The 27,275-nt window shown below is 45.8% G+C and overlaps 1 protein-coding gene across 1 annotated transcript in view; it reads left to right on the top strand.

Annotated features, from left to right (window-relative positions):
* Positions 1-27,275, top strand: part of ZNF423 (zinc finger protein 423) — a gene marked incomplete at both ends in the record, with an annotated part of 172,888 nt that overhangs the window by 36,518 nt on the left and 109,095 nt on the right. Inside the window, 2 exons of the mRNA XM_079541314.1 lie at positions 12,328-12,528; positions 16,005-16,085. Coding sequence (XP_079397440.1) covers positions 12,328-12,528; positions 16,005-16,085 — 282 coding nt within the window. The remainder of the gene's footprint in view (positions 1-12,327; positions 12,529-16,004; positions 16,086-27,275) is intronic.

Raw genomic sequence — 27,275 nt, 5'->3', positions numbered from 1 at the left:
AGGGCATGGCACCAAAAATGAGGAAATATCTCATTTTGGCAGCAGCACTGGGGCTTAATGAGGCTGGGGTGCAGGGTAAGGGGACGAGGACTGAAGGCCTCCTGCTGAAGGCATCTCCTTCAGAAGGAAGAAGTCAATTAGCAATAAAATTGTAAATATAACAGCCAGAATTGTGTTACTTCAGTGCTACACAACAGAACACACACAGTGTGTTGGGCATATGTGCTTCAGCTTCATCTTTTCTTGAGGACATGTCAGCTTTGTGAGTGATGGAGATGGGCAACTCCAGTGTATCGATATTTAAGCAGCAAAAGAGAAATTCGACTGAAAGTAACCACTTTTTTTTGGAAGCTTTGGTACATCAGAAGTGAATCTGTGCAATGCATTTTTCTCACTTAATTGCTGAGATAGGGAAGTCTGCACCTTTGCTGCAGGCACAGTGTTTGGGGAGCGCTCAGCGCTCTGCAGAGGGACAGAGAGGCACAGCCTGGAGCTCTCATATCCAGCCCCTGCAGAGGGGAGAAGCTTGTATTTTATAAATAAACTGGTATGCAACTGTTACTATGTTAAAAACCCAAAGGGTGCTTTTGAAGGCTGTATTGCTTATTACATCACTATCACTGAGGAAAACACATTCTTTCTTAAACTTTAGCATCCTCTTTGCGAGTCTGCTCTTAGATTTTCTAGTTTCTAGTTTTCTAGAAACTAGAGTTTCTAGTAACTCATCAGAGACCCCAGAAGGAAGAAGCAGACATTTAGCGGCACTTTCCCTTGCAGATGGATGGCGGGATTCCACGTCCTGCTTCACCCTGCACTCCCTCTCTGGATGCCTTGGTGCTGAAAGTGGCAGCAACTGCAGCGAGCTGTTTGCTAGCACAAAATGGAGGGACCCTATAGACAAATTTCTTCCCTCTCAGTTTGGTGCTTTCATTCAGACAAAGAAAGCTGGTACAGCAAGACTCTGTGCAGCCTGCGTATGGTTTAGGGCTCTGGCTGTTTGAGCCAAATGAGAGAGAATTCTACATTTGATAGAGATACCAAGGGCAAGCACTGTCAGCCGGCGTCCATGTGCACACCAAGGGCTCGACTAGAGCAGCCTGGTAGGAAAAGGTCCTGTGACAATGGGCTGCAATTCTGATTTGCTGCTGTAGTTGGGTGTTTTATCTTCATCTGTTGAGCAAGTCTGATGGGCACATGCGGAGCAGGGGAGGCGAGCAGTGCTTGTCCCCACCCACGTCTCATTGGGAAGGGCTGGTCACGGATGTGGGCTGGTCACGGATGTAGGCTTCTTCCAGCTCAATTGACATTGCACTCCCATGCCTGCTTCAGTCAGATAAGTGAATCTGAGTGCTTGTTTCCATTTACGGAAGGAAAATCAGGGACCTATTTCTTATCCAAAAGCTAAATCAGATCATTTTGCAGTTCATAAATGTATCGGTTTGATGGCTGGCAAGTTCCATCTTTACTCGATTTCACTTATGTTTTATTGTTGAAATAAATGTGCAATCTGAATTAGCCTTCCTCCAAGAAGGGTCACATCGAAAGCCTTTTTTGCTGGCACATCAAGGGGACAGAGAGAATACCAGCAGAAAGATCATTTCCTTTTTCCCTATAATGAAGCTCTCTTAAAAATCCTAAAGTCATCTCATTTGGGGCAATTTTGAAGACACCGTTCTGAACCATTTTCCTCCAAGTAATTATTGAAACTAATTCAAAAGAGCTGTCAGTAGCCTGTCGTTGTTCTTTCAGCAGCAATAGGGAAGACTTTAGTCTTGCACTGTTGGTTTAATCAAGGGGATTGTAGGAATATGGTCACTTTGCAGTGCTGTCATTAATTCGTTCTGAGTGTGTGTCCAGTGTAGAAATTGAAAACCAGAATGTAAGCTTTGATGGTAGTTCATATTGGGCTGTTTGTGTTTAGCAAACAAGTCCACGTGAACATTTATTCTGTTGAACGAATGAGAAATGTTCTGCGTTAAAAGCATTTGGCTCCTCTGCCTTGGTCGTATTAAACAATATACTTTATTGCCAAATTTCCACAGAAGCATCCAGGAAGCATATATAATCAGCAGTGCTAAGCAGGTGTAACTGAGAGCAGCATTTGGTCTATAATCTCACGGGAAAAAGGGTTGCACGGCAAAAATGAACTTCTTCTGAAAAGGGTGAATCTCAGGCTGAGATCTGGTGCAATTTAGCTAATAGCCAGGCTGGTACAGCATTTTCTGAAAGGGTGTTGTGGATATATGTACACATCTCTTCCTCATCTTTTTCTTCATGTATTGTGTGCTCAGACAGCTGCAGCGCTGAGACATGAGGAATATCACCTCTGAAAGTGCTCTTTGCATCTCTGGGCTTGTGTTTTGACAAGCAAGTACAGACGCTTCTGTATAGCTGAATTAAATTATGTTCCATTTTCCACCCTTACTTCCAGAAAGACGTCTAAGCAGATGATGTGGGGGCTTGACATTTTTGCTGTTTGTGTGTGCAATTGAAATAAGAGTTGCTGTTGCTGTTCCTCCAAAACAGTTTATCAATTCCACAAACACACAGCAGCCCTCAGATGGGGGGCGGGCGCAGCTCCCCGGGGTGGGCTGTGTGGGAGTGCCCTGTGCAGCTCACCCTGCAGCCACGTGGCACCAAGTGCAGCACGGCACGCTGTAGGGAAGGCTGTCTTGTAGGGTGAGGTTCTCAGTGTTTTTTCTTCTTAGTTGTCAACAACAAAAATGCAAATTCCATGTCAGGTGCAAAATTGGGGCTGAGTTCATGCAAAGAAGTGTCCCTTTTTAAGATGGTTAATTTGTTGTTATTGCTTTTTGCCTAGTGCAAAGTACAGGGGGAATGGGGCTTCTAAAGAGCATATCAACTGAATTAGGGTTAATTAGAAGTTCTCCCAAATAGCTGGTGCTTCATCGGCATCAGAGCAACATGTAAATAAATCTAATTTCTCTGCAGCTAAACTCTTCACAGCCTTAATTATAGCTACAACACCCTGCCCCCTCTCTTTCCATTAGTGGGAGAGGATGACAATGGCTCTGTGGTGAGCACGTCATCTTTCCCGGGAGTCCCTCGGGGCCAAGGAGAGGCGGGGGAACTGCGGCATGTCCAGGAGAGCCCCGTTGGGGCTCTTCATAAGGAACTTGAGAAGCGGAAAGCACCAATGGAAAGAGAAAAATCATTGTTTTGGAGAGACTTGTGTTAGTTAACTACATAATCTGCATAGTGGAAATCCTTTATTGCCCATCTGACTTTCTCTCCTCTATTGCTCCTTTGTTGCTGACAATCCCAACTTCAGGTCTGGAAATTGGGAAAAGCACAACCAGGAGGAGGTGTCGGCTGGAGACTGGAGACATGGGGCCAGGGCCTTGCTCAGAGGGGTGGCCTTTCCTCGGTGCTCGAATCTCTGGCCCCGCAGAGGCTTCCTTTTATTCCTAATTTTATTAAAGCTGGTGAGTTCCTTATTACGCAGTGTCACGTTTCAGCCGATCCCAAATTAATAAATGAGCAGCAGCAGAATACCGTGCAGCACAACTCTAACAGCATGAGCCGCACAGAAGTATATTTCACTTAACTCAAATTTAAATACTCTGCTCTGCTCGATTTAATTACGTGAAATTACTGAATTAATGGCTTTGCCAAGTAAAACGTGTAGGACTTCAGAGTTCTGTAGTAGGAAAGAAATCAGAAATGTGAGGTACATCAGTTCTCGTGGGCAAGCTCGTGTTATGCATGTGTTAAGCATGAGTTGGCCCACAGTGGAGCCGGCCAGCTGGGATCATGCATTGCTTCTGGCCTGGAGCAGAGGCACCCGGTCCCTCACTCTCCCTGCTGGCTCAGTGCCCCTGTGGGCAGTGGAGCTGTGCCATGGCTGCACACAGGGGCACCTCTGAGAGAGCCCTGAGCACGGGCACCTCACTCCCCTTTGTTCCCAGTGCTCTGAGGACTTCAGGCGGTGTCATTCACCCAAGCGTGTTTTTCTCCCTGCACCAATATGTTTTTGCCTTTGTAGCTCCACCTTTTCTTTCCTCTTCTCATGGATTTCATCCCTGGGTTGTTGGCAGCTGGCCAAGTGCTGCAGCTCTTTCTCTCTGTCACAGTGTTCTGTTTTTTTCTATAAAGATGGAAAAATGGAACAATGACTACAAATGCTACACGTAGGCTGTGAAAGGCATTCCTCTTGGAATGGCTTTTACACAAATCCATATCTTCAGCATGGGAAAGGGGACAGGCGCGCTCTGATGGGAGTGTTTCAGGGTTTGTGGGTGCTGGGGGAGCTCCTGCTGCCGCCTGGCTCCTCTGCCATTGCGGGGACCTGCAGGGATGGTCCTTGTGTGGAGGCATAGGACCGCGTGGTGAGCCAGACTGCGGGGCTGCAGGAGCAGGAGCAGGAGATCGGCAGCTGGAATTCTGAGCAGAACCAGTCAATGCCTTTTTTCCTTTCACTTAATATGCAGCTGCAATAACAAGCCACATGTGAATTTTATTAAGCCCTCCATTTTTTCTATCTGTTCAGGGAGCGGTACATTTGAGCTTTACAGATATGTGGCTTCATCTTAAAGGAAAAAAAAACAAATAAGCTTTTTTGCGTCGTGAGTACATGACAATGAATTACAAGGTGATGGAGATGTCCCATGTTAAGTTTGAGCAGATTCCCATGGAGCTGCTGGAAATGGGACACTTGTTTTCAACAGAGACTTGAACAATATCAAAGTTAAGCTCACATTCAGGTGAATAAAATAGAAGTGCTGTTTCTGTGCTGAAAACTTGCATAGATTTTACAAGGTTACAGCAGTCAATACTATCTAATGCTTGTGAGCCAAAGAGTTAAAGTACATCTTTATGAAGAAGTGCACTTTCCTTTGAAGTTAATACTTGCTGCACACTAATTTCCTCATGCATATAAATTAATTCTAGATCAGTTCTGATTCAAGCCTCATTATCTGAACTGAGGATGGAGGTTACCCCTATTCAGATGCACCTTACGAGTCTGGGATGGAGAACAACATCCTGCTCTCAGGTGTAGATCGTCCATGACATCTGTGTCCAGAGTAAATGGGTGAGGATTTTCTGCAGGTGGTAGGGAGAAGTTGGAGAGCCATGCACAAAAATGCAGTGTTGGATTTGGATACCGCAGAGCCCTGTGAGCAGAGTGCTGCTCAGTGTGGGCCGACGGGCGAGTGCTGGGTGGGTGCTGCTGCCTGCAGTGCGGCGGTATGTGAAGGGGAAACTGAGCAGATGGAGCAGAATCAAGGTGCGGTGCGGGGGGAGATGCCACTTGCAGGACTCTCAGTCTTTGCTATAATACCTCTGCAAGGCACCTGGAGGAAATTACTTCCCAAAGCGTGTGGAGAGCCTGTGCACAGCTGCATGAAGGGACTGGGATCAATAATGCGGGAGTGTCCCGGAGTCGGATGCTATTTCAGTAATTAAACATTTGGCACAGCCTGGGCGGCTCGGCTCTTTTCCTCCAGTTGCATGCTTTAAAATTCACTTACAATGCATTTTGTGGCAGGGAAGTATTTACATCCCACATTTATAATGTTAAACTGGTTGCCAAACACTGAAGAGCTGATAAACACTCTGTGCTGTTAACACTATAAAGTACAATCCCACTGCTACTTGCATGCAAATAAATAATAATAACTTCGCTGGTTGTCCGCTTTTAGGTGTATAAATGCATTTGTTGTGTAGCATTGTGACATCTAAATCATTCCAGTAAAAGCACTGCTGATGTTGAAGCACTACCTGCAGGTATGATTAAGAGTAAATTTTACTGTTTGGTGTTATTTTTGTGATTTCCTTCTCTGATTATTTGTTAGCGCTTTTAAAATGATGTGATGGTTAATCATGAATGCTGGGTTTCACTTCTTTTTTTTAATTTCACTGAGTTATTTTTCCTTCCTAAGAATTAGCCCACAGGCTTAAAGTTACTATAAAATATTCATTAAATCTTTTTTTGCATCTGTTACAGACGCAGATACGTTTTTAATGTGCCTGGTCAGTTTGAGGGTACTACTTTTGTTACTATCCATAAATCATTAGCAAGTATTTGTAGTGTCATCAGTGAAAGGTTAATAGAAGCCCATAATTTTCCGATCCATCCTTTTGATTAGCAGCTCAGAAATTTCATTGAAAAGGGGATGTAAATTGTTCCACACTGAAAACTGGAGACTGTGTCCAATTTGTGCGTATATTGCAATTCTCTGTAATAGGCTCCCAGGAAGGTGTGGGGCCGCATGTACAGTAACGATTTAAACATAAACTGACCCTTGATGAGGGAGCTGGAGTTTCAGCTTAATGCGTTTCTGCAGTTTCCCTTCGCCTTTGGTGCCTTCAAATTCTGCACAAATAATTCCTCCATAACAAGTGCCTTTTCAGAAGATGTATGCTGCTGACAGTTAATATAGAATTATTGCCCCTGAATGCATTTTTGTAATTACTTCCCAGAGAACTGTCTTTGTGTTAGAAGACATTTCACACTTTAGTAACATAAGTGTTTGGGGAGAACAAGAGTAATAATTACAAGCAGTCTTTCAGTGAAAATAAACCTAAAAATTATAAAAAAAGCTAATGTTAAAGTTGGTTAGAGACAGCGAGGAATTTATTTAGCGCGTTATGCATGTCTGTATGTTTTCCGGGTTTAATAACCCTTCAGTAACTAAACTGAAAAAAGAAAAAAAAAGCAATAAAGATCAGAGAAATGGTTTTCTAAGTTTTAAGCAATAATGAAACTAAAAACTGATTAAAAGTGACATGCTACTAGAGACAGTATAAAGAAACTTAATCTGAATGCTCCTATAGGAGATTTCTGCTATAATGGAAAATGAAATGACTCACAGTGTGATCAATAAAAAAATTAGCAGCATTTAATAAAAGGTTTCTCTATCATGTTGACTAAAGGGTATTATGAAAGCCTATAAATGCAAGAAAACCGAGATTGTGGAGTGGGATTGTGCGTGTGAGCGAGTATGGAGTGAAAGCTTTTGGCTGAGCAAGGCCGGTGGGTGCCAGGTTGGGCCCTGGGTGCCGGAGCTGCCATGTTGCCTTAGCTGGATGGGCGCCTGTTGCAGTGTTGGCAGAGTTGAGCAGCTGCTAGTTGCAGTCTGGCGTGGTTTGGGCTGCCTGCTGACAGTCTGCACGTTGCCTGGCTCCCCACGGGCAGAACCCATGGGTACTCCCTGGCTCCTCCCAGCAGTACCCTATCAAGGCAGTGGTTCTTTTGGAGCAGGGAAAGGCACTGAGGTCTGTCCATCTACTTAGAGATTCAGGTTTTAGTGCATGCTGTGGTGTAACAGCTTTTGTGAAATGTGATGAGGTGTATATGGTATATTTCAGTACAACCTACACTTGGGTCCTGCGGGCCGCTACCATGCTCTGGCTCCTCCCTTGCCTTTGCACAAAGCCCTGGCAGCCCGGCCCTGCTGCCCGTGCCGGCTGCTGTCAGCATCAGGCAAATGACAGCTTGGAGGGGTGGCAGCGGCCAGAGCCCTAGGAGGGCCTGAGGAGGTAACAATATACAATTTTCATGGTTCAAGGGTAGCCTTATCCCACTGTTCTTCATTACAGCACTGCAGCGAGATCAATTTTATGAAGTTGTAAGTCTGAGGAGGCTAGCACGTTAATATGAGCTGGATCACGCCAGTTTGGGCGGTGTGCTCCTCTCCCTGCCGCTGCGGGCGAGCTGCCTCTGGTACCTGGCCTGGGGCTGGTATGTGGGTATGTTACTGGGTGGCTTTCTTGCTGGGTTTTGGCACTGCTATGGTTGTGGAGCAGTGGCTACAGTATCTCATATGGGGCTGTGGCCCAAGGGGAGGCAGCCTACAGATGGCCGGGGGCTCCAGAGGCAGCTGTGTAGTGTTGCTGTTCCTGAAATGCTGAGGAGCCATAGGCTGGGCTGCCCCGCACAGCCTTCATCCTATGGGAAGTTTCCAGCTGAGGCTTGTTTGCATTTTTTTTATTAAAGCATTAATGGCTTTTTTTTGCCGCTGTTCATTCTTCTTTGACCACATATAACAGAGAAATTTGGACTCTTTGCTGCATTACACTGCAAGAGAGAACACTAAAATGCCAACAAACTACACAAAAGTAGAGAACCTCCCTCACTAACTTGGCATTAGGCACTGAGTGAAACATGAATGTTTAGATTAGGCTTTTCCTGTAAGTCATTTGTTTCTTTTGTTCTCACTTCCCAGTTACAGGAGGAATTTCCTTTGCCTTCCCCATGCCTGGCTGCGCCCGGCCCAGAGGAGCGGCTTACTGCCCTGCTGGCTCTCCAGCACTTTGTTTCCTCAGGACTTTTGTTTTATCTCCTCTGGGAAATGGCTAGGAACTATCCTGGCCCTTTGTGGGACATGTGGTGGTTGTGTCTTTGGAACAGGGCAAGTGAACGAGGTGATGCCTCTGTACCCTGTCCATTGGGTCCCTTCTGGCTTGGCATGCCTGTGCCCCTGCCATGGCCGGGGCATGAGGTGCTGTGGCTGCTGTCCTGCGGCCTCTCCTGCTGTGAGGAAACTGCTCGCCATGGAGCCCAGTCACTGGAAGTGCTCAGAGCCAGACATGACCCCATGCTAGATAACACGCTTGAAAGAACAGTGCTAGAATTAAAAATGTCCCAGCTTTCAGAAGTCCTTGGGTTTCTAAAGAAATAAAGACTGAAAAATTTACAGGCACAAGCACAGAAAGACTTGTTTGCCCTCTTTTGTGTGAAGGCAACAAAAAGTTCTGATGGTTATATTGGATTCCAAAGATGAGAAATGAGAAAGCCCAGAGGTTTGCATCCTCTTTCATTACCCAGGCCCACATGTTGCCCAGTGCTGTGCATTCCCATGTCTTAGCACCTGCAGCACGGCCCTGCCATGTGTGGCCCTGAGCGACCCAGCTGGAAAGGCACATTGATTTGTTTTCACCTTTGGTGAGGTCTGGCATGAGCATGAGACATGCAGTCTGTTTTCAAAACTTTGGCTTTCGAAGTATGTTGTTGCTGTAACAGCATGGCTCGGGAGCCACTTTTGCTGGCCATAACCTTTCAGACCAACGCTCAAGAATCTCTTCCCCACCTCTGAAAATTTGCCACATTCCATGGACCACCAGGTGAGGCAGGAATACTCCCATTTATTGATGCATCTCCTTTGAAATTGTAACCTTCTAGAAAATAAGCTTGTGTTTTTATACCACAAAGCAAGGGTCATTAGCATTAACTTTAGTAGTTCTTGACTGTTGGCCAGACTGTTTAGGTCATAGGATAAAGCATTCACCTCCTGTAAAGCCCTGTAGGCCCTTTACTATGTTCCAGGAAAAAAAAGAAGATAAAAACAAGAAGCCCTTCAAACCCGAGTTCTGAGGTGCACTTTCAAGGCTGATCTGTCTAATGGTTTCATCTCTTACTCATAAATTGTTAAAACAATTACTAGAGATGGTAGGTTCACTTAATTGCTACTAACACTTATGTGAAATGCAAGGCCTCTTTCCCATGCAGAACCAACCAGGGACTGCATGCCTGAGCCGCAGTGCCGGCAGCCCCTTCTGTACTAGTACCACTGTAGTACTGTACAGTACTGGCCCTCTATTTAGTGATCTAGATGGAAGCTAATACTGCTGCACAAGTTCACTAAGCTCCAAGGCTATCTGCCAAATTGCTAAATGTGTGTGTCTAGGTTTGGTGCTGTAACATCACCACTGGTCTCTGGAGTCTTTTGGAGGTGCTGCTTGGCTCTGGACATCCCCGAGCCACTTTGCACGGTGACACAAGGACATATCCTCTTGCAGTTAGGCCAAAACAACCCTAGTGCCCAGTGCCAGCAGTGTGCTGCCTGCCACGGTGACATTGCCCACAGCACCACCCTGCTGGGCTCACCATCACCAGGCACGTGTGCTCTCTTCCCATCATGGCGGGATGCTCGTGCTGCACTCGCCCAAAGCAATCTTGCAGGTTAAGCCCATGACTTACTGCTGCAAAACTCCTCAGGAATTCGCTCCTGAGGCAGACTCCCAGGCGGCTGCCATGCTGCTGAGCTCACTGCGGAGCAGCTGGACTCGCTCTGTCTGGGGACCACCCGGCCGCAGCCCTGGCCCCACTGCTGCCCACTCCCAGCACTGTGCACCGCCCCGCTGCTGCCCTGGAGTCTGAACTCTGCAGGCTCTGTGCAAAAGGCAAGAAACGCCCCAGATTTACCTCAGTGGTTTCTCCAAACGTGTGGCTCAGCAGAGGAATCTGAGGGCCATATTATTCCAAGGACAGCAACCCTGGGGTATGGCGAACGTGCACAATTCCTTCAGTGTGCTGAAAACAGAACACATCTCGTCCTAAAGCAATGCTGTGTTTTTAAAGTAATTTGTGTAAGATTCATTGTTGTGTTATTGACATGTGGCCATGTCAAGTAATGACACTTTTGAAAAGTTGCCTAGAGGATCAGATCCCCATTCAGCAGGGAATTAAAAAATGTTTCTGGAATTTTGCTTTGCAGTTGGGAATCTTACTTTCTTATCTCACATTGTACAATTTATTTTTCCTAAAGCAGTGTGTTAAATTATTTGTTATTGTTGGACTCAGTCAAACAGCTTTATCCCCAGTGTAGTCATGACGTTTTGGAGAGAAACCAAGGATGAATTTGTCACAGTGTGCTCACCAGATCAGCTGGCCTTTAGGTTAACTGTCAAAAGACAAAATTTCTACTAAAAATATTAGTGAAGGTCCCCTAAGCCTCTCTGAGGTTGCCTAAAATCTTTCTTCTTCAGGCTGTAGCTAAATCGGCTCAGAAGTGCTTCTCAGAGGCTCCATCAGCAGGAGGCATAGATTCAGGTGGCGGTTCTCGGATCAGATTTATATACTTGCACTATTTTATAGGTTTCTGTCTTACAAAGCTGGAGAGCTGACGTTGTGATTTATGAACTATCAGATCTGCAGGACATATAGGCTTTAACAAGATTGACTGGGCTGTAATGTTTGCGATTCCAGCCTGGGTTGAGAGACAGTAAAAAGGGGTGCCAAGTAAATAGACAAAGCGGAAGTGATTATTTCAATGTGCATGTTAAATTATGTGGAAAGTAAAGGAAAGCTAACACAGCTTTAAATGTAGCTTATTGTTTGGCAAGGTAGTAGTGTAAGGAGAACAGAATTGTCTTTTCCCACTACAGTATGCTTTTATTAAAGGAAGAGGCTATAAAGCACAGGGTTCAAAGAAAACTTTTTATTGAATAAACAGTGCAGCTCGTGGCTTAGAGTATGGTGAGTGAGACTTTTATAAACAAATCCTTAAATTCATTACCTCTGTATAAGTGGCACGTCTGCTTTGTTAATATGAACATTATATCTAGCCCCTAATGGAAATGTTGTGGTAGAAAGGTATGTATAATTGAACAGTAAAATAACCTGAAAATGTGCAGATCAGTTAATTGCTAAAAGCGATGCTGTGATAGACCACAAGCAGGCATTGATTCTTAATACTTCCATTGCATTTGCAAGGGTGTGTCATGTTATGAGCACTCTATGGAAAGCTGCAGAGCATTTTACACCGACTGATTTACGTTGTCATGCGCAGTTCAGGAGATGGCACAACATCTGAGCTCTGGATGGATAGTGGCAGCAGAGCCCTGCGAGCGCTGTGTAGTGAACTGCAGTGCTTGTGGTAACCAGTTTTCATCTTTAATAAATTTTATTTCTCAGTCTTGTTTCATGTTCTCAGCATCGGTTGTCCTTAATCATTCGGTCCTGATCTGATTTTGGAACCACGAGTCTCCCTGTTGGCGACATGAAGCCCAGGCACCACCAAGCAGCTGGGCGCTGCCTCCGTGCTGTGCTCAGGAGCTGTCGCTGAGTCCTCTGCAGCTCCAGGTGTGGAGACTTTGCAGCAAGAGCCTGTCCTTCAGGATGACTTCTAGAACACTCATGTCTCACACCACAGGGTGGGCACGGGCCTTGGAGTCATCAGCTGGAGCCCCATCGCCCGGATCGTTGACATTGGGCTTGCTGGCAGCAGGGAGAGGAAAACAGGGAATTCAAACTCAGCAGCTTTTCTGTTAGCAGTCTTGCAGATTTTTAAAGCTTTGAGAGTCTGGTGAAGTGATGAAACACCAGCAACTACCTACGGTAGAGGCAGAGATTCTCACTGTTCATCCCGTGATGCAGCCTGGGAGTGTTTGCACCAAGCAGCAGAGAGTACGGTCAAGAATTGTTGTGCTGCAGGATATAAAACCCACATGAATATAACAAAAGTTGTCAGCAATAATGCAAGAGCGGCTGTAATTAAATGTCTGTCAATGAGTGCAGTGTCACTCATGAGGCTCCTGTTCTGCAGCCCTCTAAACCTTCGCTTGCATCCTTGCTGTTGGCAGGTGGCCTGGGAGGAGAGCTGGAGAGCGACGTGAAGGACAGCCGGGCCCTGGAAGAGAGGAACAGCGTGACGAGCCAGGAAGAGAGAAATGAGGAAGATGAAGACATGGAGGATGAGTCAATTTACACCTGCGATAACTGTCAGCAGGACTTCGATTCACTGGCAGACCTGACTGAACACAGGGCACACCACTGTCCTGGAGGTAATGTTAAACTCGCTTTGCAGTTCTGACAGGTGGTTAGCTGGGTAATTGGACATAGCAACAGCTTGAGGCCTCAAGTGAGATTAAAGAATTAATAATGTAATTTTACAGTTAATGTAATTTTATTGTGGTGCCTAGGGTAGCCTTTGTTCACTCCTTTAATAAAATTAAAATAAAAGCAACAGCTTTCCAATTGGAATCTGTAAGTAATTATGATAGACAAAAATGTTTTGCTTTTTTTTAAACATTAAAATTTTCAGACAGGATATTTTTCTGTCTCCCCAAATGTAGCAAGATTTAAAAAAGTTACATAGCTGAAAGGTGGAAAACTCTCCACAAATAAAGGCCTCTGAACCTCGTCGTAGAATGTGACAATATCTGAAATTAAAAGTTGTAGTTTGAGATTTGTCATCCCGCCTTAAAAATACGCCTTTCTCCCTAGGCTGCATTGCATTTCCTTTGGAATTTTCTGAAGGTGAGGGCAGCATTAGCCTCCCCTGATTCTCTTGCAAAGCAAGACCAAGCTCAGAGCGGTGGAGTGAACAATGGCTGTGCACCACGCCTCGCACAGCTCCCCATGCATGGCCGATGGTAGCAGAGGAGACTTTGCAGAGCGTGCTGAGGGGAGCAATGGGGGTAGCAAAAAGCCTCACAGATTGTACACAGAACTAAATAAGTTCTTAAGAGTGTGAGCGCAGAATATGTCGAAAGGTATGTAAATAAGGAATTCTCATCCTTTCCTTCCTGAAGCCGAGTACTCTGCAACTTTTTTCTCAAACTGTCTACGATGCTTTTAGCCATTTCCCACTTTGGCAGTGGCAGGTTGAGGCTGGCAGGGGCAGGAGGGTTACTTTCTCCTCCGGTGCAGTATTATCCCATCCTCGTTCCCATGAGTGTATATTCCTCCTTGACTGCCTAATTTGTTTGGTAATTTGTTCAGGTTCTGTTCTCCTTTTTGGGCATAAGGGAAGCTGTGCTAAGCAAGGCAAGAGCAAGGCAGGGCATACAGGCAGGGTGGGCTGCCAGCAGGCTGCAGCCGGCCCTGCCCTGAGCCAGGTGCAGCCCACCTGTGTCTGCAGGGCTGCTTGCTGCCTGCGTTGGTTACACACTGCGCAGGATGCAAATCTGGAAGTACAAAAACCAGCAAGGCTTTGTTTCATAGGATCCATTTTTGGCCAGCTGACAATTACTAGATTGTCCTGAGATTTCTGCAAACAAAATACTTTTACTGCAGGGTAGTAGGCAGGAAAATGCTGTAGAACAAAAAAATCCTCACTTTCCAGACCAGGATGTGAGGTGCACAGCCCGCTCTGGTCCTCTCTAAAGACAGGGACAGATGCCCTGTGTTGAGTTGGTGCAGTCACTGGTGATCCATGGAGTGGCTGCAATTACCCAGTGTGCTGTCTCCATGATACAGCTGGGCATGGCACTGGGCAGGAAGGAACCATCTGATAGCTTGCACAGGGGGATGGGGTGTCAGAGCCATTGTTCTTCCTGTGGCCAATGTGCATTAAAATGCAGCAATCTGAGGGGTTTGAGTCTATATGGTGACTGTTTTCACACCTCCCTTTTTATTTCCCTTCAATGTAGTGTTCTGTTAGCGAGACTAAGAAATATAAATTCTGGTTTTGGAATCTATCAGAATAATTTGTGAGTATTCCCCTTGCTAATTTTTGATTGCAGGTAGCATAACTTAATCATCTTTTACTGTCTTCACATGTGTTTGTAGATGATTTACAAAGACATTTTGTCATAAAAAGGCACCATGTAATCATCTGCATATACAGGTAGTAGGTGCTGATTATCTCCATGTGAGAAAATGCTTGTTCCAGAATAAGAGTGCCTGTTTTCTCTTTGGTTTAATTTAGTGTCATGAAGTTATTTAATGTGAAGGTTGCATTCATCTATTCTGGAATGAGAATGTTTCCACGAAGACAGTCTGGAATGTTGCTTGATATTTACATATCTTACCATGAGGAAAAGCAGCTTTCGAGTTCAGACCCACTGATTTGTTCAGTAACCACAAGAATTTTTGTTCAAAGCACTTAAAAAACACATTTTTGTTTAGCTCACCTGGAAAGACTTGCACCACCAGGATGAGAATCTAAGGAGTGCTAGGAAGAGCGGTGTGTTTAGAGATGTTCCCCACCACGTGAGCTGCGTCCTGAGTTGCCCTGTTTTCTTTTGTCTCTAATGCCTGCCTGACATATCTGAAGTTGTAACACAGTGCCTGACCTCTGGGCAAGCCAGAGTTTCATGTCTTAATCTGAAGCAGGGTGTTCAATCGTGTCTACATGGCTCCAGATCGATACAGGTAATATTTGTAGTGATAATATCACCAGCCTGATAATACAACATAACTAATGACTTCCTCTGGGATGCTGAAGTTAGGAAGGCATTGTAGCTCAGGAATGCTGCAGGATTATAGGGGCTCACTCCAAAGAATAGGATAAACCATCTATTTCACCAGAATCCCTTAGAAATTCATTACAGTGGGCTGAAGTTATAATACAGTTTGAACACAGCTTCTTTGACATGTAAGAAAGTAACAAACAGCTATTTCCCCCCCTTGCTTTTTCATGCATTTCAGGCTTGTTTCTTTGAGGACAAAACACTGCTGATATCTAGACATGTCTCGTGGCATAAGTGTGCAGCATTCCTTTGTTGCCAGCCTGGTGGAGGTATTCTCCTGGCAGCATCAGGAGCCTCCGTGCCCTTTGCAAATGCCGGGTGCCCCAGATGCAGCCTGGGGGCTCCTCCTAGTACCTGAGGGATCTGTGAGGGGTCACAGTGGTGACCGTGCGTGGAGAGCGGGCATTTTGTGTCCTCACTGGTTCCTGGCATACTTGCTTTCCTACCCTCAAGGTGCTCTTGAGCATGAGACAGAGAGCACCTTTAAAATCTGCCAAGAAGAGACGGAAACACCCAGTGCATATGCTGGATGTGTTAAGCTTTTAAAATCAATTTAAAACTTGCTCCTTTCCCATGTTCCCTTCACTCCAGAAGATTCAGTGATTGCCACCTGCGTTACATGCAGTCCTTTCTGTATGTTTTTGCACACTCTTTTAGTGTAGATGTTACAACTCATCACAGCACCATGTACAAGAGTACAGGATTGCTTGTGAACTTGCAGATGAGGGTGTTCAATGGATGCATCAAGCAACTATTTTGCAATGCTGAGTTGTTTGTTGTCTGATGAAAGGTGGCTACAAGCCCCAGGAGCTGCCGTTAGTCCACACGTGGTAGTCTGGTTTAGCTCCTGTTTTTATTGTGTTATTTTTGCTTCCTCCGCCCATGCCAGCCCTTTCCTCCTGCTGGGTCAGCATAGCCTCATGTAAACCTTTTTCCTATGGTTTCTCAGCTGAATGTAGAGTGTTTTAAAACAAATTAGTGCACCAATGAACTGGACAGAAGTAGGTTACGCTGGGGTCTCGAGCATTTCATGAGGTCCTCTTCTGTTGTTGATAACTTTACAGGTTGTCTGTTTCAAACAGCAGCAGAGCTATATATGGATATTGCCAGCTGGGAAGCGGCTGATTTTTCTAAACTACTGTACGGTAGGAACTAGTTTATAATTAAAGTCTTGCAGTTACTCCTGTTAAATGCCCTGTAACTTGTACACTAGGCTTGCATTTGAAATGAGGTATTGTAACTATTTCATGCTAGTGTATAATTTTGCATTTTCTTGTCTTTCACCTGCTGCAAGAATTATAATTGCCATGCAACTGTATATATGGGATGCTTATCCAGAAACCATACACAGCAGTTTGCCAAGGAGTGACCACATCTCAGTAATGCTTTAATCAGGCAGTACTTTGTACTACTTGGCTTCTACTTGACAAAGATAGACTTCTTGAACGTATTTCCCAAATTAGCCTTTCCCTAAATTATAATCTTTTGTTGCACCTGATTGGCAAGTCATAGATTTTCAGGTGTTTTGCTGCTGGTGTTGCTTTTTTAAACTAATGAATTACTGATCATCCTCCTCAAAAGAAACTGAAGTACAGTTGTGAAAAAGCAGTGTGGAAACTTAATTATACACCTAGCTTGTACAGCTGTGGCTCTAATGACCTACTGGCCCTAATTACTGTGTTGTGGCTTGGTCTGAGTGCTCCTGTCCTTGCCAGAATTTTGCTCCTTTTTCTTAACCTGACTAGTGTTTCAACCTAAAAAAAATAACATTTCCTTTTTTGTTCTTTTCTACATTGTTGTGCTGAAATGCAGGTTTCCTTCTTTCCAGAGGTCATGGCAGTGTTTTCAAAATTGGCACCAGAAAAGCTCTGTAATATAGCAAACTGTAAAAACACGGATTTTCCCTGGAGCCCTCAGCTCTCACTGCCTGGCTCTGACAACCAGTACCAGGGCAGGCTTCATGCTGTTGGTTCCTCGAGGGGCTGCGATCGTGGGGTCCTGTCCTTATGTTGTCTCAGCCATCCCCTCTCGGGGCCCACATTTGTCCTGCTGGTTGGCGTTTGTGCCTGCTGGTGCTGAGAGCTCTGGAAGGCTGGGTCCTGCAGCGGCAGGTGGGGTGGGATGCACTGGGCTGGGCTGCCTGGGAAATGCATGTGTGTTGTGGGGAATGCAGAGCATAGTCCTGTAGCTGAACTGCGAGTTGAAGGCACACAGGGGCACTTTTCAGAGTGTAATGGTGCGTGGTGACCTTGGAAGACAAGGTGGCTTCACGGCACAACCTGAGTGGCGTGCTTCTTTGCAGGGCAGCCTGCTGAGGCGGCTTCATGTCGCACCAAGTGAACCCCGTGTGGAAGCTCTGAGTTTGCGCAGGTTGCCCAGAGAAGTGGTGGATGCCTCACCTCTGGAGGTGTTCAAGGCCAGGCTGGATGAGGCCCCGGGCAGCCTGATCTAGTAGCTGGCAACCCTGCCTGTGGCAGTGGTTTGGAGTTTGATGATCTTTAAGGTCCCTTCCAACCCAAGCCATTCTGTGATTCTCTGAGGCTAGCTCGAGGGTTTTGCGGGCTTGCATGTGAGGGCTGGAGGAGCACGTGAATTTGGAACAAAGCTCGCTGGCCATACGCACACGGTGTGAGATTTGTGCAGTGGCCCAGCAGAAGCTCTCCTGTGGCGGGCACTGCGGCAGGCCCTCAGCAGCCCCATGCGAGCACCGGGCAGTGCGCGGGCAGATAAGAGCCTGCCAGGCCGCCAGCGCCGCCCCCTGCAATCAGCGTGGCCACCTTTATGCTGGGCCTCTGGGGACAGCGGCACGGGAGGCAGCACCGGGCCCTGCGCTCGCAGATAGGAGCAGTGCCAGCGCAATGGCAGGGCGCTGGGCCACGTGTCACCAGAACCCCGTGGGAGGGTGGCGCGGGCCCACCTGCCCTGCTGCAGCCTTGTAGCGACTGGGCAAACATAGCTCAACTAAGAAGATGACTCTCCTCAAGCAGCATGTGTCTTTGGCCTAGGAAGAATATTCACCCTGTCATTTTTAAACATACGGCCCAGGGAGGAGCGGAGGATGACATATTAGTATGGTTGTATCAGCAAAGACTGTTTCATCCTTGCTACTTGAATTGAGTTTTATTTATCTACTTTTGTCTGGCTCAGAAAGCAGTCTGCAAAGTGTGCACAGGTACTCATGGAAATGCTGGGGTCCACCCCATCCTGCTGCTGCCTGGAGCTGGGCTCCTGATGGTGAGGGGCTGTCTGCAGCCTTGTCAAAGCACAGCATGGGCTGGCGGTGCGATGGCAGGCTTGTTTCTTGGCGGTACAGAAATCCAAATAATACGTGGCTTTGCAGAAGAGGAGAGAGGACAGGTGTGGGAAGGTGCTTTCTATGCCCATGGAGGAAAGGGCTGCTGCTGCCAGCAGCTCCCCATGCTTGGGAACAGTATGAAAATGTGGAGGGGTTCTCCGCTATTTCATTTTAAGCTGCCTATGCCAAGCCCTGGGAGACACTGCAGCCCTCAGAAGGGCAGATTGGAGCCATGGTAGGTCCCTCTGTCCTACAGAGGCTGTTTGTATCTCTGTAGGTAAGGGAGCTACAGGGCAATCACCAGCCCAAAGGGTGAGCACGGAGCTGGAAGCATTGGTATGGGGCTTGGGGGTCTTGAGGAGCCCATGAAGAGGCCTCAGGTCAGTTTGCAGGGCTCTCACTGGGGTCTCATGCGCCTAGACCCAGGGTTGGAGCCTGTGGTACGTGGCAAGGCACTGCAGGTAGTGCAGCGAGAGGGTGCAGTACCTCCATCACCACCAGTGCTACGACACCGCCATGTTTGTCTGTCAGTCCTGGATCCTGAGCAGGAGGGGGATGGTTCTTGTCCTGATGGAGAGACCAGGCAGGTGGAGAAGTGATGGCTGGCCTTTAGAGAAAAAGCAAAGAAGGTTCAGTGTTTGTTATGAAACAAGCAAGTAGCAGAGCACTGCAAGCAGTCCTCACAGAATGTAATTTTGCAGTTGGAAGTAATGGAATAGAAAAGAGTATTTCTAATGCTGATTTATTTGAATTTAAATAATATAATTAAAAAAAAAAAAAGGGAGTGTGTATACAAACACTGTCAGGAATTTCTATCTTCCTTTTTTTTTTTTTTTTTTAAACAAGCTCTAGAAAAAAATCCCTGCAGAAGTTCTGTAGTGCATATTTGAATGCTTTTGTTGTAGCCTCATTAAACTTGGCTTGTCTGCAGATACAGCTGGCATGTTATTAACTGTGCTCCAGGCTTGGGGAAGCCAGAAAGCAGCCTCCACCCCCCAGTGCCGGCTGGCTTTAGGGAAGCGTGCCAGCATGGGTTGGTCCTCTTCAGCCGTCTGGCTTTGGGAGCGCACGCTGGAGCATCCCCGCGTGGCCCCAGGGTCGGGGAGCCCAGGGCTCAGCCAGCCTCTGGCACTGACCTGAGGGAGGGCCGTGCCACGTGCCCTGTGCCACCTGGAGCTGTGTGAGCAGGATGGATCCGCTGAGGTATGTGGCTCCCTTTGCTGGGTGTCTGCATCCTCCAAAGGGGTCTCGCCCCTTTTACTGTGGGCTGGCAAGGAGCAAATTAGCAATCATCTGCCAAATAGTGTCTCCATTCTGAATGAACTCCTTGTTGGACTGAACTAGTCTGATAAATTGAATAAGGGAAATATTTTCCCTGCACCTGCTGGAGAGGCTGTTGCTCTCCAAGCTGGGTTTGTGCATCAGAAGACCTCCACCAGAAGTCTAAGCAGCTTCTGACTTCCTTCAAACTTTGGCAGTGAGCGTGTGCCTCTTGAATGCTATTTCATTTAAGTAATTTTAATACTGTTTTTGATGATGAGTTTACTTGTAAAAGTAGATTTCATAATCTTGATTCAGAATTTTTAAAAGATAATCAGTAGAAATTTAAATGTAGTATGTTTAAAATATAGGTAATGTTATTCTTGCTTAATATGACCAGCTTTTATTGCCTTAACTAGTGAAAAATGGAGTTTTCGAGGTACCAGGTCTGTTCATGTTAGATACTTCCTTCAGCATTTGAGCGCTTTGTGATCTTTAGGCCATTTTAGACTGGTGACTCCGTTCTGACACAAGGAAGTACCAGTCTTATTTTTATCGTCATGGAATTAAGAAATCATTCTGTTTTGGCTTAAGTTCTGCCTTCTCCTAGAAGGGGTGTTCCCTCCTTCCTTCCCTTACTTCTGTTGATATGAGGTTTGTGTTGTCTCTGAGAACCAGTGTCACTGACAATTAGAAGGATTCACTGTTAGTCTGTGCAGCTCCCACAAAGGGCACCCTCTGATGCTGCAGAAGCCTTGTGTCATCATGAGAGAGATGGGAGGTCAGGGCTTGGGGGCGATTCTGTGCCATCTCTCCTTAGCAAACTGTTTTGTGAATGCGGTGTCCCCAGTCTGCCCAGTAACATGTGTGACACTGGTACTGGGGCTGAGTGCTCCAGGTGGGTTTTGTTATCAACACCTATAACGCGGGACGACCTTCCTCTTCCTTGTGCCAGATTTTAGCATGTCGATCCATCTCTTCTTTAGGCTTCCTAAAAACCTTTCTCAGCATAACGGTGAAAGACTTTTTGGCTCATCCTTATGTTGCTGCTCAATTACTGTAGCCTTGCTGAGGAGGACATAAGGAAAGGCTGAAGAGGCCCATCACTTTTCTCCTCCCCAGGGAATCTCTTACATTAAACATTTGAATAGTTTTTGAACGTAATTCCCAGTCATTTCCTCTACAGTGAACTCAGTTCACTTGTGCAGACTTTGTACTTAATGATATATCCTAAAATAAATGAGATTTGATATAATTTATATTAAATGGTCATTTTAGAAATCTACATCTACTAATTATTCATTAGAAAACTTGGAGAGACAGACAGAAGTAGAATAAATTCCTCTTATGACCTTGCTGTCTATAGAAATGTACCTGCATTCATGTTCTCCTAGCAAGAAAGGATGCAGGTGATTTATAGGATTCCAAACATCTAACCAGATCTGAACTCAGCATTCAATCTGCATCAGTCAGCCTTTGCAGCCAACCAGGCTAAAGCCAAGAACCAGCTCATCCTTAGGATAGCTGTTCAATGGCTTTACTGCAGTAGTTGAAGCAGCTCACTGCGAGGGACTGCTGCTGTGGCTGCCCCAGCTCTCCTCAGGCAATGCTGTGCCCGCTGCCTGTGCTGTCCCCCTGCGGTCCTTCCTCTCAGGCGGTTTCCTTGCTCTCCTCACTGGACTCCTTCCTGGACTTTGACCATTCTGCACTGGGCTTATAGCAGTATCCGATGCCACTCCATCCCCATCACACACTTGCCATGCTCTGTGTTTCGAGAGCTTTTCCAGATAAGAGCTGTAGTCCATGAGATACTTCAGCAGTGTGCAGTGCAGCTGCCGGGTGTCCCTTGCTGTATAGGGAGAAGCTGCCATCTTTAGGAGGCTGTGCCTGTGCCTGCAGTGCTGCCTGCTCCTGCAGCCACTCGCTGGCCCTGTCCACATCAGTGAGTGACAGGCGGGCACTTTGGCTCCAGGGAGCTTGGCGAGGGGCAGGAGGATGGCGAGGAAAAACAAGTTGTGAACTTGCCCTTCTGAGACTGCAAACCCTCCTCTCTGGTGACTGGGAGCACTGTGGCGCTGCCGGCAGCTGCGCCCGACCCATCTTCTGCTGTCAGCAATGTCACTGCAGAGCCCTCAGCTGCTTGAAGGAGCCACTCTGTGTGCACCGGGGACAGGGGAAACTCGAGGATGGAATGCTGCAGTGTGTGGGCTGCTTTGGGTCTTACTCCAAGGATGTTATCCACAAATGTTTTAAATTAGGCTATCCTTGATAGTTCTGGTGGTGTGGAGCTCAAGCAGAATTTCAGGAAAAAATAAGTTGCTCTGTTAAAGCAGACATGAAAAAAAATGAAGGGCTTAACTTTTGTCCTGAGGGTGATAGAACAGCACCACACAGCTGAAAATCAATCTGACCTTCACCCACGTGACATTGTTGTCTCAGTCTGTCTTTCATTTCCTTTGGTTGAGTGAAGGCCATGGCATTCAGTAGGGAGAAAAGCCAGAGGGAGGTGGGGAGAATCCTGTTTTCTCTGGAAGGGCTTCGTGCTTGCATAAGTTGACTCCGTAAAGAGAGTCACTGCAAAACTTCAAATTATTTCTTTTTCTTTTCTTTTTTTTTTTCCCAAAAACAGCAACTGAGCCCCTTCATCTCTTAATACTTGGGAATTACATTAAGGTGAAGAAGATATATACTGTAAAGTAATTAATGAAAAAAACGTGTTTCTGGTGTAAAACATTCTGTTTTAATTTAATGTAGAATTAGTCGATGACAGTATTTTGAAATGAAGTCTTCGTGCAGCAACAGGAAACCTGCACATTCATTTAAAAACAGAAATTTGTACCCAAAGGGGAGAAAAAAGGCCAATTATTTTTTCCAGAGATGTTTTAGCATTCTGTGTTGCAGGCTTTGTCCAAACAAAGCGAATGTACCCAGTTACATGAGTATTTACATAGACATCAATAAACCAGTAGTTAGGGCTTGTGTATCAGCAGTGTTATTGATTTCCAAAATACAGGTACAATTTCAATTGGTGGAATGCTCATTTTACACAACATCCTGCAGCAAGCTGTATGGGCAGCATAGATGGTAGACACTTTCCTACCTCATTTGCCCAAAGATGTGGAATGAACTTAATGAATGGGTAAAATTCTGTGCAGAATTTATTTCTATAGAAGACACCAACAAAGGAGAAAACTAAGTACATACATACATTTGTTGTTGTTTTGGGTTTTTTTTAGGGGGGAGGGGAGAGATGGACAGAGCTACATCTAGAAAGCCATTAAAGGTGCAGTTCATCCTTTTTTGTCCAATCTCCTGCTTCTTCATTGGATTCAAACACAAAACGTTGCCAGATAATTTCTTTTGGAAAACTGGAAAACAGTAAATTTTCCACACAGCTTTTACAAAACTAAGAGTGCTATGAAACCTGTGAAGTGCATCTTTTTCTAATTTATTTCAGCATATCCAGATAGCATTGTTTCATGCCTTAGACATAAACTGTTGCACGGCTTTGTTTGGGGAGAGTGAGGGATACCTGCCATTCTCTTTGTTCGATAAATGTTGCTTGTTTTAGGAGCTCTGTAAGAAATGTCAACTTCTTGTTAAAAGGATAAAGACAGAGATTGGATTTGGCTGTAGAGATTAATCCCTGCTTCGTAAAGGTTAAGAATTAAACAATTTCTTCATTAATCTGTTTGGGATGTTGGAGATTAATTTGTGACTACAGCTTATTATTTAAGTGTGGTTTGTCAGATGTACCAACAATCATGGACACAGACCTTTGCTATTATTTTACACGTTATTAAAAAAAAATCCATCCAATTTAAAAGATGTTGGGACCTTTTCCTGGTGAGCTCTTCTACTCACGTCTCACTGTGATATGCCCAAATGCTATTTGCATAAATGTAGAATTTAATAAGTTATCATTCTGATTAACGCCATTAACTGCTTAACCACTGTAGAAATTGGCTTCCAAAGTTGCTTCGTGGTAGCTGTTGCTCTCAACGTCATTCCATTTGCTGTCTCACTGGGGATAATGGTATGCAAGGGAAAGCAAGAAGGTCAAGGATCTTTTTGTTTAGTCTCTTTGCACATTAAAAGTTCTATTATGTGTTTGTATTGCATGTGGTTTCCAGTCTGTTGGCTACAGAGCTTTCAAAATCCATTGATGATGAGTTTGTGAAGCTAAGTATATCTTGTGGGTTGTCACTACCAAGCTGTCGCTGTGTGCAGCAGTCGGGGCCAATGTATAACAAGTGTTTTTCAGTATGAGGAATTTTGAAACCAAATCAAATGCTCTTACAAAAGGGTTCACAAAATGCTGGTCTAGAAGGCAACAGAGGACACTTATACCTTGCTCTGTGCTGGTAGCGGGGTGTTGGGAGCGATGCTGCTCTGTGGGGATATGTGTCTGAGTTTGGGCTTTTTATCTTTTCTCATAGGGTTGGGGGATGGGTTGTGGTGCAGTCATGACTGACACAGCCATCACAGCGCTGCACCAGCTGAACAAAGCCATGCCCTCGCAGGCAGGCTTCCCTGCCCAGCAGGACACAGGTGCAGGCGTTGGGGCTGCTTCCCAGTGGTGGGGAGCGCCGTGCTGGGCTGTGGGATGCATCCAACCCCAGGGCTGGCACAACAAAGTGCCTGCTTGCATTCTGGAGCCAATAGGCCAACCTGTAGAAAACCAGCTTCAGCCAACAGTGGTTAATAGATTTCATTTTAATCTTAAGCAGTCACGGACACATTTTGATGTGTAAACTTGTGGCTATAAAAAGTGGAAGGAGCCACTCCTGATGTGCTAAGTGCAAACTCAGGCAGATGTCACTGCCTTCTTCCCAGACGTAAGTACGAGATAACCATTCTCTTCTAAAATGAAAGCAGAGATTTGTTCCAAACAATTCACGTTCTGACTGCATGAGTACCTTCACACCTGTCAGTTGCATCTAGTGTGCTTGCTCCCCAGGGCTATCCGGCGTCTGGGAGATCCTGCTGAGCCCAGCCTGAGCCCTGCTGCAGCGAATACGTGTGATGATATTCTGTTGGAAATGTGGTTACACCACCACACATCATCCCTTGCATTATTCTGTTCTGCTCCACTCTATTCTTGCTTTTGTAACTTTTGGTTTAAATACTACTCTCAGCTGTTTCAGGAGCATTGCAGCACTCTATAAGATGTCTTGCTGTTCACTGTGGTGCTGGTAAGCTCAAAAACATCTGCAGGCAGGGTCAGTACAGCCTGCTAGTCTTCAGAGGATATTTACAAAGTTTCATAAGGCTTGGACCCATATCCACACCCATACTAGATGCAGTGTCTACAGATTATCCCCGAGAGCCTCTTACAGCTTTGTTTGCATTACTATCTAGAGCTCTCCCACTGCCGAAATCCTCAGGAGGGAGCAGTGGTCAAGAGTACTTAGAAACATCTGTTAAAAATTCAGACAAACACTGCACTGTCCCTTGAAGCTGCTAGGAGAGGGGCAGTGAAATTTATCATGTGGTGCTATAGGAGGAAGGGACATATTTTGTTCCTTCTCTTTTCCTCAAAAATCAGTAGTTTGGACAGTAAGTTTAGGAAGATGCCCCAGGAGAGCCTGCTTGGGCGGGGAGCTGCTTTTTGCCAATGTCACAAGCTCAGTCAAGAGCCAAGCTCACGGCCCAGTCTGTGTGTGCTTCATCACACATGTCCTGCTTGTTTCAAGGAGCCCCACGTTGATTGTGCAGCCCTAGAAAGTCATGGCGTTAGGAGATGAGGGAGTTTGCAGTGACTTTTCTTTCACTTGCCATCCTCAGATAAAAGGGAAGAAGTTCTAAAGACAAATGTACTGTAAGAGCTCTCTGGTTGCATACTGTTTTGTGCGTGGCTATGTATTGAGTTCAGGGAGTACTTGAGAAATATTGGCATTTGTCCCTGATGATACATCACAAAGTTACAAGCAATTTGGCAGAAAAAGACCCAAGTTCTACGATGCGTGCGGCCAGACTTGCTATGAAGTTTTGCTTCACCACGGCCAAACCCAGGCCCTGCTCTGCATGCAGAGCTCACCTCTCCCTATCCCCAGGGCACAGCAGGGGCTGTGCAGGTGGCAGTGTGTGCAAGTGGGCTGGGATGGGCCTGCAGTGGGGACAGTGGCTGCCTCTGCTCTTGGCCTTCCCCCAGAGACGTGAACCAGGTTCCTGCCCTACCCAATGCAACAAAGCTTCACAATCTTAGAGAGACTACATTGTATAAGAGAAACTCAATTTCCCTCTGAGCTCTATCTCTAGTCCAATGTGATTCAAAAGTTAATAGGAAGGGACAAACAGTTAAGGCATATGACAGGCAATATGATCACGTAAACCTTGTTTTCTTAGGTTGCCAGGCTGAAAAAAAATGAACACAGTGCTCCTCAGAATAAATGAGTTGCTTCAAACTGAGACATGATGGACAATGTTGGCTTTGTTATCACACTGCAGGTAGCAAGGGGGCAAGGTTAAGGAGAATTTCCTGAGATGTAGGCAAGTTGTTATTAGAGGGGTAAAGCTTCCTCTGCCATATGTCCTCTGTAGCAGAGCTTGCATTACCCTGGCCTTCCTCCTTTTAGGAGCCTTTTGAGGAAAAGCCTCTGGTGACAGGAACATCTCTCAGGTCTTTTCATCCGTGAGCTGCCAGGTGAAAGAATGGGGCTAGAGAACAAAAGATGTTCTGATACTGCAGACAAGCTTTTGTAGGATCTGCCACGTCAGCTGTCTCTTATAAGGTCTACTGTATTTTCTGTTGATGGTGCTCTTCCCCTGAGGATTTCCCCACACCTGGGAACGCCTGCCATAACCCGCGCTGATATTTTCCTCAACGCCTTTTATTTCTGCGTACAGATGGAGCTGGGTATCACGCACCGTCCTTGCCCTTATTCTGTTCTGCTCCTTGGCACTCCCAGCTTTCCTGGCTCAGAGCTTTCATCCCACCTCCCTCTCAACCTTTTCCAGGAGGGGCTTGGCAATTATTTATAAGCTGGCTTGTCCTGTTTTTTGACATTTTCAGTTTAGTCTGTGGAAGAGGAAAGCTAAGTACATGCTCCCTGATTTTACAGGGAACAGAAAACCTGAAATAAATGTTAGTGGTCTGTGTTAGCAAGCTGTTCTTAGACTAGTTGTTTTTTTAAAATTTATTTATTTGGAAGCAAGGAACCTTTCCTTCATCATAAGTGGTCTTCTGAGCGGAGAAAATCGTAGTGGCCAGTAACCACCTCTTGCCTTTCATGTGCCTGGGGATGCTGTAAGTGCAGGCACCCAACCAGCTTGTCTGGTCCAGGGGCAGCTTTGTTCCCCTTGCCATCGTAAAGCCATTTTTCTCCTTCCTCCTACCACACGTCAGAATAAGAAGCACCCAATGATTTACCACCTCCTTCTGCTCATTGTGTTCTGAGGCTTGAGATTTTCCAAAATACATCATGGTAAAGAGGCAAAGCTTTAATGATTTGGGCATTATAGCTCCTCTAGAGGCATTTTTAGATTCTCTGAATGAAATAAACATCTATTTGCGCTGAAGAGTAGCATTTTCTCATTTTGCTGCTGCAAATAGGTGGGAGGAGTGACTAACTGCTCCACTGGAAATACTAAAGTGGACAGTCTTGTCTGCAGCCCAGTACTGCAAGCTGGATGATACACAACCCCATTCCCCCCATCCCCTACCACAGCGATGCTGCGCTTGCTTACATGCATTGCATATGTGTGAGAGAATTATAGGCCTCCTGCCTGCCTCTCTTCCAAAGATAACTCCAAATACAGTGTATTCTCTATGGAGGAT

This window comes from Tetrao urogallus, assembly GCF_951394365.1.
Source record: "Tetrao urogallus genome assembly, chromosome: 12".
Lineage (NCBI taxonomy): Eukaryota > Metazoa > Chordata > Aves > Galliformes > Phasianidae > Tetrao > Tetrao urogallus.
The sequence above is the reverse complement of the archived record's forward strand: the minus strand, read 5'-3'. Positions and strand labels throughout refer to the sequence as shown.